We start from the raw sequence: 13,630 nt of genomic DNA, 5'->3' as shown, positions 1-13,630 counted from the left end.
TCGCAAAAAAATGAAAAAAGAAATAAATATAAATATATATATATATAGAGAGAGAGAGAGAGAGAGAAAGTAAATAAAGAAACGTCTAATGCTCGATCTAAGATCGACTATGTCGGACGCTAACGATCGAAGACAGTTTAAGGCTTGGAGAACTATCTGTCTAACATAGCTATGTCTATCTAAGAGATTAACTCTAGGAAATTGGTAATCACTAATGCGACCTAATTCGAAGAGAGCGATACTCGAGGCAAAAGGCGAGCTATGTTCGAGGATCAAGTCTCTCCGGTTCTTTATTTTCTCACGGGCAACGATTCATTCTACGAGGGTTCGATCGTACTAAGGTAATTTACTTACACGCAGCTATTATCAGTGTTCTCTGGAGAGGGGGGGCGGGAGGCAAAGAGCCGATTCACGTGGGAACCCGTGCGTACGACACCCACGTGAGATCGACACCACCACTAAAAGAAACTCGAAAGGTTTCAACGTTACGCATCGTCGTGTCGACGTTCCAATTTCCTTATCACCGCTTATCGATGGGCGCACTGACGCGTTGACGATGCGTAAAATTGAACGAGTCGAGCTAGATTCAAGTATCATCCTAGACTAGTTGCTTGTTATTTGAAGAGGAAACGTGCCATTAAGAAAGGAAATACGTTTGAAAGGAAAGACTAAAAAATTTCTAAGAGTTCTATTATAGTGTGAACTCGACAGATGCTCTAGTAAATACTTTCGCTAATATATCAAGTGCCTACGAAAGAAGAAAAAATTCGAGTGTGTGATCGTGATTCTGTTTAGGAACGCAACCGCCGTTGATTTCACACCTTCCTGCTGTGACAATCTGTCGAGAAACGTCGACAAAAATTGATCTATTACACCGTTGATCAACCGCCGTTGCGTTTTCGTCTATCAGTTTGTGATTCAGTGACAGTACGATAGTTTAAGGAAAGAATAAAATTTGGTCTACGGTGTGAAAGGAACGTAATTCCAAAGAAAATGTACACGTGTATAAAGTTTGTTCGTGCGTGGTCTGTGTGTGTGTGTGTTCAGTATGTCGATGCACAGAAAGAAGAGTGTAGTACAAGATCAAAAAATGAGCAGAGATACAACTGCCGATTCGTATGTAGGTGAGAAAAAAGTGACGTTTTTACAGGCTCGGCTGATATCGAAATCGCGTCGGTTCTGCGTCAGCTAAGTTTACTTCGTAGATAATATGTACAGGCTACTGTGTCTCTGCATGAGATAGCGATTGAATTGTATTATATACAAAAAACGTGGGTCGTTCACTGCAAACTGTTGGGTAAACCGACGAATTCGTGGTCTCTCTTGTTCGGAAAGTCGTTCTATTCGAAACCTCTGCCACGGTGAAGAATTTGAGAAGGCCAGTTGTGCAATGAACGAACGGTGTTGGATGGTGAGAAACGTAAAATGTACAAAGAAAAGGTGAAACGAAAAGACCGTATTAAGATGGTAATATGTAAGAGAAAAAAGTAAGTACTACCGCCTGGGCTGCAGGACTTTGCCCAGCATTATCGTTATCGATAAGATCGTTATCGTTCTGGAAAACAAAGAGAAAAGACACAAAGAGATGATTGAGAGCTGCGTGAACATCCTCTTGTCTGGGGTATACAAGTAGTAGGTACATAAAAAGTCTGTGATTAAATTGCACTTTTTTTTTAAATTACTCCTACGCTAATGTCGCAATAACAACGAATAATCAATAGTAATGAATAATAACGATAATAATACGAAAAGAAACGATAACAAGTAGTAAAGCAATTCCAAGGTTCAAACCTCGTTGTCGTTACTCTCTTTCTATGACTCTTTAACGAAAACACGTATAAATTCAACACATAGATTCTCCTCTAACATTCTAATCGTAACTCATTCAAGAATTAGGTAGTACGTATATCGTAAAAATGTTCTATTGCGTAGTCCGTATTCGCGTCGATACATCGTGTGCTCGCCAGAGCACATGTAGCTCGTTACTATTTTCGGTTACGACTTTCAACGTCAACTGCCAGACAGTTTTTCTCTTCTTCGTTGAGAAAGATAGCACAGCATTCGATGTATCGACCTGGGACAATTCTACGTTAATATCAAATTTGACATCGTGACGTTCAGGAGGGGTGGTAACATCGAACTGCTTCTACACATATTGACTCGGCTAAATCAATCAACTTAACAGACAGCGATTGAACGTCTTTCTTGTTCGTAACGGGTAACTAAATAAATTGCGCCGCTTCGTTAGCCCAGCGAGGCAACGAGAAATTTTCGAGCACGCTGGGATAAGGAACGCGGCCGAAAAAGTATCGAATTTTCTTTACTCGTTCAAATACACACGAATGTTTGAAAATTCTCAGCACTACTGAGCACACAGTAATACAGCATCAGAATTTTGGGACACGGGAAGGAAGCTTAGAATCGCCCCTACGTTTCCAACACAGATATTATCCACATTCGAATCCTCGATGAAACGAAGCATCTATCTACTTGAAATTTTCAATTCTTTCTTTCTTTCTTTCTTTCTGCGATACTAAGCTTTCGTAGGTTGTCAAGAAGCTACGTGGAATCTTTGGAAAAAAAAAGTCTCTATTCGAAAGGTGATTCTCACACCGGCCATGTGAAATCCTACCGCGAAGAAGCCAACGGCAAACATCCATTCGAACTCGGCCCTCGACTGAATTCCCACGCGGCTCGTTCGGTTCTCGCCAAGCGATTCTTCAATTCATTCGTTTCTACTGTGTAAATCAAGGATCGTCCTATCTATGACGAAAGAACGGGGACAACGAACGAGCCGCGGGAACGCAACACAGAGGTTTCTCGTTTGAACTGGGAAAATATCGCTAGGGGCTTCCATTTTCGTACGAGCGAGACTCGATCTTTAACCGACGGAAGACTCACCTGTCCAGTTTGTTTTATCGGACGAAACCCAGTCGCCCTCCAATTTTCGAGTATCAGAAGGCAGGCGTATATCTTACCAACGGTCATCTTATCTCTGCTTAATTCTGCAAGAAGAGAGGTAACACGAGTTAGAATAGAAGAGGTGGTAAAAAGAAGAAGAGATTCTCACCTTCGTTCCTAGGTATCAAAAGGTCCAATATCTTTTTCGCCTGCAGAGGCCAAATGCTTCTTATCGTGTCCCTCAGCTCTTCGTTCGCTTGGTTCCTCTCGTGAGCTAAGGGCAGAGACACCGTGAAACCTTTCCAGCCGCAAACAGTTGGACGGTATAAGATAAGGCAAGGCTCACCCCTTCTAACTTTGATGTTCAAATTCTCGCGAATCAGGGCGAACAGCGTGGTGGTGAAGTTCACTTTCAGATCAACGTCCACCGGCATGTTCATCCGGATCAATTTCTTGTAGGCGAGCCTGTTGGGACACTTGTTACCAAACCCCAACGGCGGAGCCATGTTTTTCAACATGTCGTACATCTCCGTGTAATGGATCTTGCCGGTAGCGTTCGGGTCGTACTCGGCCCAGACCCTCACGAACTCGTCCAAGTGATGCGCGCCGAGAATCGACGAGTCCCTCGTCAGATAATCGAAATTGTCCATGATCACGGCGACGAACAGATTCAGCATCAGGAACGAACAGAAGAAGATGAACGAGACGAAGTAAGCGTAGGCGATGTTCGAGCCGCAACCACCTGGCTCCTGCTTCCCGGCCTTCACGTCACAGGGGCGACCCTTCACGCAGGACAGCATGATGTTCGGCCATGCCTCGCCGGTCGCGCACCTGATCATTTCCCGTTACAAATTTTTATATCATCCTTTCCTCTCCCTTCTTTCTCGACCGTTTATTTTCCTTCGTTTTCTACAGCGAGTGGAAAGCTGCGGTCTAACGGAAGTCTAACCGACCGTTTCAATCGTCCTTTTCTTTAGAAACGTCTCGGAAACGCTCGGTTGGATCGATCTTCCGAGTTACATGCAAATTACTCAACTTGAAGCGTGGTAGGTACAGTTGAACAGTTTTAACGGGAACCTCTATGAATACCTCCACTTTACGGACATTACTAAGAGCAAATGTTTCTTTGGTACTTGAACACGGGAGTTGAGAACACATCATGCACGAAACTCTCTGTTTCCTCGTAATTGAATGCAACACCAAAAGCGGTACTGGTTCAGTAACTCAATTCTCTACTCGGTTGTACTCTACTACGTGTTTGGTTAAAAACTGGTACGCGTACCGAGGCGCATCTTAGCCCGTTCTTTTTACTTGGCTCGATTTTAGTCGATTTCTGTCGGTGTGCTACAGCCATACAATCTTTCGAAGAAACTACCATCTACTATTCCAAGTCCAACGAGAATTAAGTTCCTCGGCAACTTGAGTTCCTGATTTAATTAGCGTGGCTTTCAGCTCGGTGCTCTTTACTCGACACAAAATAATCGAACGTGAAACGAACCAGCGAAAGAAAAGAAAAAAAAGAGAAGAAAGTGGGCAAGTGGCCACTTTGTTTTCGTTTTTTTTTCTCAATCGTGGTTGGTCAAAAAACTTACCGAAAAAGCAACATCAGACCTTGAATGAAGCTTTGGAAATTGTTGTGCTTGGTAATAGAACTCTCTGCATCCAGCGCGATGTTACCGAATACCTGAGACCGACAGAAAGAAAATGGCCGCGGCCAAAGGGCGAGCACGGCATTAGCAACAACTTCTTCCCCTCCGTTCGAATCGTTCGAATCGTTCGAATCGTTCAATTTTAACCCGAGAAAATTCTCTTATCCGCTGGATGATCAAACACGATCACGATCACGATCACGATCACGTCCAAGTAACAAGTAACAGTGTACACAGTGATATAGTGTCGATGTCGATGTCGATGTCGATGTCGATGTCGATGTCGATGTCGATGTCGATGTCTACGCTCTAACAATACGCATCAACCACATTAATTACCATCTACGCTCTTCTTTTACTCTCTTCTTCGTCTCGATACGCGACATCCTCGAGAGAGAGAGGAAAATTCCTCGTAGATTCATATCGATCCGGGAGGCTGTTGTTTCGAGGCTGTTTCGTTCCCTCTCTCTCGAGATATCGCCGATACGGCGAGCCAACTTGATAAAATCTAGAGCAAGCATCTCTATGGAACAACTGTCTATGGGAGGTCTAATTGCAGGGTTAAATTACAACAGAGATGCTGACACGTCGAGCAGCTTACTTTTGTTAAACCTCATGCCAACAGCCCAATATTCTACCATAACGGTTAATTGCTACCGATCGTTCGTCCTTAACCAATTACGCTTGCAATCCGTATGCAAAGCTCATCCGTTTTCAAAGAGTGTGGAAACGAGAGAATCACGCGACGGATCGGTAGCTTTCTCCTCGACAAAACTCCACTTTACCCCAAAACTTCCAACTGTCGCTCCGTTTAGCTGCTCGACTCACCGAAAAAGCAACATAAGACCGGCGAAGAAGGACTGAAAGTTGTTGTGATCATCGATCGCTGTTCCTGGATCGTTCGATATATTTCCAAAGACCTGACAACGGAATTTCATGGTGACTAGTGGGGTCGAGAATCACAACCGGGTAATCTCGTTTATTTCTCGAAACGATTTTCTCTTCCTGCAAACGGCATTACCCGCCTTGCTCGATCGAATTATAACTTCTAACGTCTCGATTACACACGTTTCCTTCCCCCGAAATTTCTCGACATTACGATAAACAGAAGGAAGAATTCTCCGAGGGAATGATACGTACCTGCATACCGATGATAGCGTAGATGAAAAATAGCATGGCTATGAGGAGACAAACGTAAGGCAGAGCCTGAAACAGAGAACTCGCAGTTAGATACGTACTTGGACTTGTCCACTCTCTCCTGTCTCGCCACTTACTTTGAAGGATTGTACAAAAGTCCAGAGCAAAATTCGTATCGTGTATCCCTGCCTGAGTAGTTTGATCAGCCTGGCTGCGCGAAACAGCCGCAAGAAGCCGACGTTGATAAAGTTCTCCTGCAGGGGACAGAGAAAATTGCACTTAACCCCAAAAAATGTCGGCCGATTATCGCTGTAAAGAGCAGGGCTTCGCGCGTGTAGCGTCAACATTGTCAACGAACCAGCTTCGAACAGTTATCTTTTCTTTCGATTCACCGTTCGACGCAATTCTCGACATCGTTTCGTTCACGTACGAAGCTATGGAGAACCTTTCGAGTCTTACGATACCCTCGTCTCAACGTTCTCAACGTTCTCAACGTTCTCAACGTTCTCGACGTTGGAAAAAAGAAAACGCTTCCAAAGAGTACTGGTTCTACTGGTTCAGTAGTGGTTACGCGCGAATCGAATAGCAATGTTTAACAAGAGAATTCTTCAATCTGGGTGCAAAAAAAAAAGTGACACGGATTTAGCTTTAGGCGGTTCGTTAACCCATTTGCTGCAGTCGTCGAGGCTCTATAAAGCGGTGACTGCACACCACGAAGCAACGTGGAAAGTTTGATCGCGCGTTAATACCGCATCCATATGCCGTTCGAGGTTGAATTGTCTCGTGTGTTGCTCGTGTGTTACACGCAGAATAGTACCTATACATATACACATGTATACAGATAGATAGATCGTGTCGTAGGTGCAGTAGCAAGTAAGTAGCATGTTGAGAGAATGTTTAATGCGTTTGTATGGAGAAAACTTCACGTCTACGCAAGAACGAACAAACAAACGAACCATCGCGGTTCTTCCATCAAAATTCAAAACAGACAGATCACATGTTTTTACGACATACCGCACAATTTGTCAAAGGTTTTTTTTTCTTAAATAGCCGACGGCAACTTACGTCTGTGGGTGTAAATGTGACGAAACTTATACCTTTTTTTCGCCTAGTTGGCCGCCACTGGGCATACTCGAAAACCGCTCCTAGTACAAAAATACACGATATTGCACAATTATTGGATCAGATCGAACGGTGTTGCACACACTGATCTCTTACAATGCGAATATATGAACAAAACTAGCGGAGATTTACATAAAACGAAGCTTGTCTGGCGACTGAGAGACTGAGATTTAAATATACAACTGTGACAATCACGCGGAAGCTTTGGAAGTAGAACAACTTTTTTTCTTTTTTTTTTTTCTTTTCTTTTCTTTTCTTTTCTTTTCTTTTCTTTTCTTTTCGTGGTTCACTGGCTTCGCTTACCTTGATGTCTAAAGCGTAAGTTAGCCAGCAAAATAACCATTCACTTTTAATCACTGTCTGACTCAGCAAACCTACTAAAGGAGAGCAAGCATTGTAAAAGGGGAATATCTCGACTCGATCAGTCTCGAGATGCGGCATCGACGCTCAACTATCCGACGCTTTTTACTGGATTTATAATTGCGGCATGTGGAAGTAAATATAGCACGATGTTACTTCGGGTTTTAATTAAATATAGAGATATATAAACTTCTACAACAAAGGAGTAAAGAAATACTTGAGTGTGTGAGTGGTGCAGTATATTATGTCGATTGTTCCAAGAGAGATGTTCGTTACTCTTACTATACGGACTGCGAGGAGCGTGAATACAGTGTCCTTCAATTGGGCTTTCTCGATTCTCCTGCTACATTACTCGTATCTACATTATTCGCAGAAAGGTCAGAAATTGGACAGGACTTCCCATTCGAAAGGCACTCGATAGTGATGTAGACATGTATACTGGTTACAGTAGTGGCGGTTGTATAGGTATACTGTGCAGGCTTCGATTGTGAAATGTACAGTGTGTCTTGGGTGTGTTAGCGTATGAATGCAGCATAAAGCTACGCAGATACATGATAGACTGTAGAGAGGGATTCGAATAAAAATTCTCGATTTACCTGCTAGCATATATTATATTTGTACACTTTGCTGAAACTAAATAAGCAGCAAAAGGGTTAAAGGAAATACAACACTCGATAATGTACAATCAAGCAAACATCGGGCCACACAGTTAAAGAACGGGAATCAGAGGTATCTTCTCAGGGTTTCTCTTTAGTAAGAAAATAATATTCTACTGTATCTCTTGTCTGATAAACAACGAAAGAAAGAAAAACCGAAGCTCTACGTACCCCGAACTCGATCACGAGGGCGTCCACGATGCTCCCGATCACCGTGATGAAGTCGAACGTGTTCCAGGCGTCCTTGAAGAAATTCTGCTCGTGGGGGGAGATTTGGAAAAGAAAGAGATCGATTAGGAATTGTCGCGCCTTCGATTCTGCCTATCTCTGGCCTCCAAGCTTCTTCAAACTTTTTCTCTACGCTCGAACGACCGCTCGTTCGCCTTCCATTTTCTCTTGGAAATAATTCAGAAGAAAGACAAAAACGGAGCGTTTAGAGAAACTTCGAGGCGGTCAAGTGTGTAAGTAAGTAAGTAAGTAAGTAAGTAAGTAAGTAAGTAAGTAAGTAAATGGTTCGCGAGGACTAGCGCTAAAGAGAAACTACGAATTCGATTCGAAAGAGCGAAGAAAGCTCGGCCCACATTCCGTAGGTCGACCTTTCCGTCGGTGTTTTCATATCAGTGTGGCGTGTTGTGGTGTGTGTGTGTATGTGTGTGTGTGTGTGTGTATGCCAATACGCACCCTTCCACGAATGGTAAAAATGTCGGTACAGAAGCTAAAGTGTGAAGCGCCGTGCTTTTCGAATGACGTGTCGAGTATTAAAGGCCGTATCTCTTCGTTTCAACGAGAGGGGAAAAAAAGAGAAGTGTCTCGCGATCGTCGGCGATTACAACACGACGTGGAGGAACAGAGCTGAGGAAAAGTTTCTCTACTGTACACAGGTATCTTTTGTCACGCGATCTAACGCGTGTTCAACATAAAACTGTACCGTACTATATACACGTACGTACACATGTCTCTGGTGTCTAAAGCGGTAAAAAAGAAGAAGAAGAAGAAGAAGAAGATTTCTCTCCGATTTCTTCTTGCTCGTAGTTAGAGTGTTATTTGGAAGATGAAGAGACTTGGCTGAGAGAAGGGGGCCTTATCGGCTATTACGAGATACCCGATAGTCGCACCCGATGATCGATGATCGGCTCAAGTATAAGTGACGGGATCTCTTCTAAAGTAAGTATCTACTACGGGAGCATGCCGTAATAGGTAAATAGCAAGCAAACTATATATATGTATGTATATATGTATAGAGAGCGAGGGAGAGAAAGATAGAGAGACACGTCCCGTTCTTTTCTTTTTTCTGTTCTCTGCGGGGCCAGGAAAGAGGTCATTTCAATCTAACGGTAGTACAGAAAATGCAAGCCAGTAACAATCTGAAATCTAACGCAGCTTCTCCAGTTAATACTGTCGCCAACAACGTCAAGTTACCTCTACCCTTTACTTCTAAGACTCTAAAGATATACAGTAGGGTGGGTGTAGGGCGATTCAAAGGTATACCGACGAACTTTTTCTTGCTTTTTTCTCGTCTCTTTCTGTGTACATGTATCATCGGTGCGAACAGTACGCGTAAAAATAGCAGGAAGGTGGGGGAGAGAGAGAGAGAGAGAGAGAGAGAGAGAGATAAATTACGAAGCAACTATTTGTTTACGGCAAGCGTACGTATGAGATATGGTTAGTTAGATATATAAACCAACGGACAAAATTCTACTGTGGTCATTCATTCGTCTGACAAGGTTAAATACTTTTTTTTTTTTCTCTTCCTCGCCGCGGGAGTATCGACCGCTCTACACACACGATACACGGTTTTGTTTCAACGAGCATTTTCACCAGTTGGAAAAACCAGTTATTAAACACTCGCTCCCCCCATTTTTACGAGTACCGCTCGGAAGTTAATCGGTACACGTTTGCGATTCGCTCTTGCATCGTAACTCTGAAACAGATGAAAAACAACAGGGGGGATCTTACGTTCCAACTATGCGGGCTGACTGGAGGACTCGCTCGAGAATTAGTCCTTTCCACCGTTTGCAATACCAACACATTCCGCGCGTGCCTACGTATATATATATGCACATACTCCTCCTCTTTTCTGGCGTTCAATTTCCCCCTTGGACCGAGTCGAAAGCTCCTCTCGATCCCGGATCACACCTCGCCCGAATTAGCTGTCGCTAGTTCGCGAACGCGCGAGAGTAGAGAGACGAACAGGGGGAAAAAAGAGAAAAAAAGAGAGAGAGAGTGAGAGAGAGAAAAAAGAGAAAAAGATACTATATATATATATACATAATAGTTGCGTGTGATTGAAGTGGAGTTTAATGATTAAAAGAGGCGTTTTTTATACCTTGCATCCGAAGACGACGAGTTTGAGGATGCACTCAATGAGGAAAAGGAGGATGACGACGAAGTTCATGACGGTCAAGGCGTCCACTAGCTTTGGCGGCGCCTCGTGATACTACAAAATACACCCCCAACACACAGACGTAACACAAGCTCAGATCTCTGTATCATTTGCCCGTCTTCTATTATCCTCTACACACGATTCGTTTCTATCTTTACGGAGGAGTCTTCTCTTTCTCGTTATCCCGACTTGTAACGAACCTTCTCTCGCGAAACTTTATTCGTTCACCCCCGTATCAAACCACCGGCCCACCTTTTGTTTCTTTTTCCTTTTTCGTGCCGCTAGCGGCTCGAGCAAATTCTCTTTCTCCAGGATAGTACCACAGGCCGAATGTTGGCGCGCGCCAATGAAAACGCGAAGGGAACGCGAAAGAAAGTTTGCCCGACTCGTCTGTCCAACTCTCCAACAACTCGACAACGGGGTTACTTCGTTAACTTCCTTTGTATATTCCCTTTGCGGGAGTTTCTCGCAAGTTCGGCTACTCGGTTAGGTGACGGCTCTCACCGATAAACGTCCAACCTCTCGATATTTTCATTCGGAAAGATCCAAGTAATCCCGTTGCGATAAACGCTCGTTTTGGCCAAGTAAACTTCCAAATTGCCCCATTTTCCTTCGGGATACTCCTCGGTCGCGAATATCACGTTTGCTCTACCCTCCACAAACTATTTCAAGCAAGTCTAACCAATCTCCGACAGAGCGATCTACCGAGGTGTTCGGTCGTTTCTGCACCTCCGATTAGCGACGCGAAACGACGCTTTTCTCGTCTGCAAGTATGTGTGTGTGTGTGTGTGGTGAGCGCGCGTGGAACCGGTAAACTGGTCCTTCCCGGCGGTGGTTGAACGGCATGCGTGTGGCGGCTAACTTTTTTTTTTTCTTTGTTCTTCGTTGCGCCGAGAGAAAAAGTCCGCTTGAATCCGCCGATGGAATTCCTCCTTTCGAATTCCATCGGGCGATGGTCGTCGCGCGGCGGCAATATTCATCGTTGCTGGCCCATAACACGCAGTCGTAGCAAACAACAGAGACAAAAAAACCCGCTCCTCTTCAACGTTCGGCATCGATTCTCTCGCGATCGTCTCTCGACTCCTCCGACAGTTTCCTGCTCGGATAAAAACGTCCGACGAAGACGATCGCGTCGAATCGATACTCCCCGTTCAAAGAGCGACGTACGCATGCAAGGATGAGAAAACACGTCAACGTGCAAGTGATTACGTGCGGATGCAACCAGGCGGAAGAGGCATGCGGGGAGCTTTTCTTCTGGGTTACGTTGATCGTACGTGCTGGCGGATTTACTTCCTCGAGGCGGTAACAACCCCCTCCCCCGGTTCGACGTATCTCGTAGGAAATGTTTGTTCGAAATGAAAACAACGAGCCAAGAAAAGAAGACAGAGTGGGGGGGGGGGGGGGGGGGAGAGATATAGAGAGACAGAGATATAAAGAGATGAAGGAAAAAAAATAATTCGACGTGACGAGTTTTATATATATATATATATATGTATGCTTCTTGTGTCCTTCGTGTCTGGCTACCGAACCACAGTGTCAATGCAAGTGTGTGTCATGTCGTGTTGTGCGTGTGTTCTCGTGTTGCTATAGATTAACGCGAATTTTTGGAAACGCGTTCAACCTCGACTAGTCGATTTTCGAACAATCGTAACGTTTCTCTTTACTTCTCCTCTTTAGACAAAGTTGCGCGAGATCGATGTTAGATCGTTGTTGAACCTCGTTTCCGTGCAACGTAACACGTGTAGCTCAGCTAATTCAGCCAATACTTTGGAGAAACTCTTTCGGTGTGTCGTGTTGATACAGAACGGTCGAATCCACGAGGATCGCAGCTTCTACGAAACTCGTTCGATCAAATTTGCCCGTCGTGTTCTGCCCGGCTCTCGCGATCCTCGCGGAACGACGAATGTGCAGACGAACGGAATTTGTTCGTTGGACGTGTGTTCAGAGCCGAGCATCCGCTGCAGTCTCCGGCTAGTTCGAACCGCTTTTTAATAAGACACGTTCCAAGGTTGCCGGAGAAGAAATGTTTCCACGAGAAATGTTAAACGAGCTCTACTCGGAAGGAACAAGGACCGACAAAAGGCACGTGTGCTACAGCCATGTACCTCGGCGTTCAGCGTCTGTTCAGCCCTGGACACAAAAGGCTCTCTAACAATAAGTAGTGATCTATACATACTCGTACATACGTGTATCCTTGCGATACACGGATATATTTTCGAGCACTTCGAGTCGACAAGATACTACCTACTCTTCCGAAAGAAGAAGAAGGGAAAAAGAAAAGAAAGATCAGCTCTAATTGCACTCTAATAAGCGGAACTTACCAGCCTACTTCGAAAATTGATTCTGCGACCGTATCTTTCGTTGGAGAAACGAAATTTCCGTACTTTTGTCAACGACTGGACCCCGACCGAATCGAAGCGAAACACCCGCGATTTTGCGGAGCAACTCAAGAGAAATCGCAGCAGTCATTTTTCGTGGAAAATCCGGCTACTCTAAGCGAGTACGTTCTCTCTCGATAATTTGCTCGATGAGAGGGGCGGGGGGGGCGGGGGGAGTAGGGGCAGGTTGTTGGCATAGTGGAGCTTACCCTGACGCCGAATGCGGCAATCTTCAGTATACACTCGACGGTGAACATCCCCGTGAAGCACATGTTCATGTACTTCAGCGTGTTCTTGTACGCGTCGCTTTGCCGATGGAACTGCAATGCATACACTGACAAACACACGGCCGAGAGAGACAGACATACAGACGTACAAGCCTACGAACGCGCGTGTTCCCGTGAGTTCCCGCGGTTTCGACCGACCAACGAGCATATTTACGCTCCTACCCACCATCGTCGTCTCCTTTCTCCACGACACCGGTGGCTTAATTTCGTTCTTCCGAAAATGACATTTCAACCGAAATCTTCCGAAATCGAGCGATGCGACGAGGAAAAAGGAAAAAACAACGGAGAAAGGAGACGACGTTCCTTGGTCATTTAAAGGGACCCGTCCGCAGACACGTGTTTCGTGAAAAAAAAGGACGAATCCGAATTTAGCGCGGTGGTAAATTTAACTTATAGAGAGCTCGGATATCGAAGCGTCGCTGGACGGTTCCCCCGTCGTGACACGGTATTACAAATACATATCTATATATATATAGGAGACGTGTAAAATAGAGTGCGAAATCTGTAAGTTACACGGTGTGTGTATGTGTGTGTATACGTACGCGTATACACGCACACATATATTTATATATACGTATAGTGAGAGAGAGAGAGAGAGAGAGAGAGAGAGATTTTTTTCAGTCGACAGAGAAAAGGGAGACACATAGGTGTATAATATTAGCGTTAACCTAGATACGTGTATCTGTACGACCCTGCAGGGTGTGTACGGTTACGGTGACATTAAAGAGATCGTTTCCTCTCTTATGCAGCGGCGAAA

General features: G+C 44.6%; 1 protein-coding gene across 1 annotated transcript in view; it reads right to left on the bottom strand.

The window, feature by feature from the left end:
- LOC108571861 (voltage-dependent calcium channel type A subunit alpha-1) overlaps nt 1-13,630 on the bottom strand; it is a 100,146-nt gene that overhangs the window by 7,749 nt on the left and 78,767 nt on the right. The window contains exons 19-28 of the mRNA XM_017934009.1: nt 12,796-12,906; nt 7,997-8,080; nt 6,785-6,832; nt 5,825-5,941; nt 5,691-5,756; nt 4,494-4,585; nt 3,248-3,732; nt 3,071-3,175; nt 2,902-3,005; nt 1,499-1,555 (exon numbers count right to left, since the gene is read on the bottom strand). Coding sequence (XP_017789498.1) covers nt 1,499-1,555; nt 2,902-3,005; nt 3,071-3,175; nt 3,248-3,732; nt 4,494-4,585; nt 5,691-5,756; nt 5,825-5,941; nt 6,785-6,832; nt 7,997-8,080; nt 12,796-12,906 — 1,269 coding nt within the window. The remainder of the gene's footprint in view (nt 1-1,498; nt 1,556-2,901; nt 3,006-3,070; nt 3,176-3,247; nt 3,733-4,493; nt 4,586-5,690; nt 5,757-5,824; nt 5,942-6,784; nt 6,833-7,996; nt 8,081-12,795; nt 12,907-13,630) is intronic.

The sequence above is a fragment of the Habropoda laboriosa genome, unplaced genomic scaffold (assembly GCF_001263275.1).
Source record: "Habropoda laboriosa isolate 0110345459 unplaced genomic scaffold, ASM126327v1 scaffold99, whole genome shotgun sequence".
In the NCBI taxonomy this organism is placed as follows: domain Eukaryota; kingdom Metazoa; phylum Arthropoda; class Insecta; order Hymenoptera; family Apidae; genus Habropoda; species Habropoda laboriosa.
Note: the sequence above shows the minus strand (reverse complement) of the source record. Positions and strands in the feature narration are given on the sequence as shown.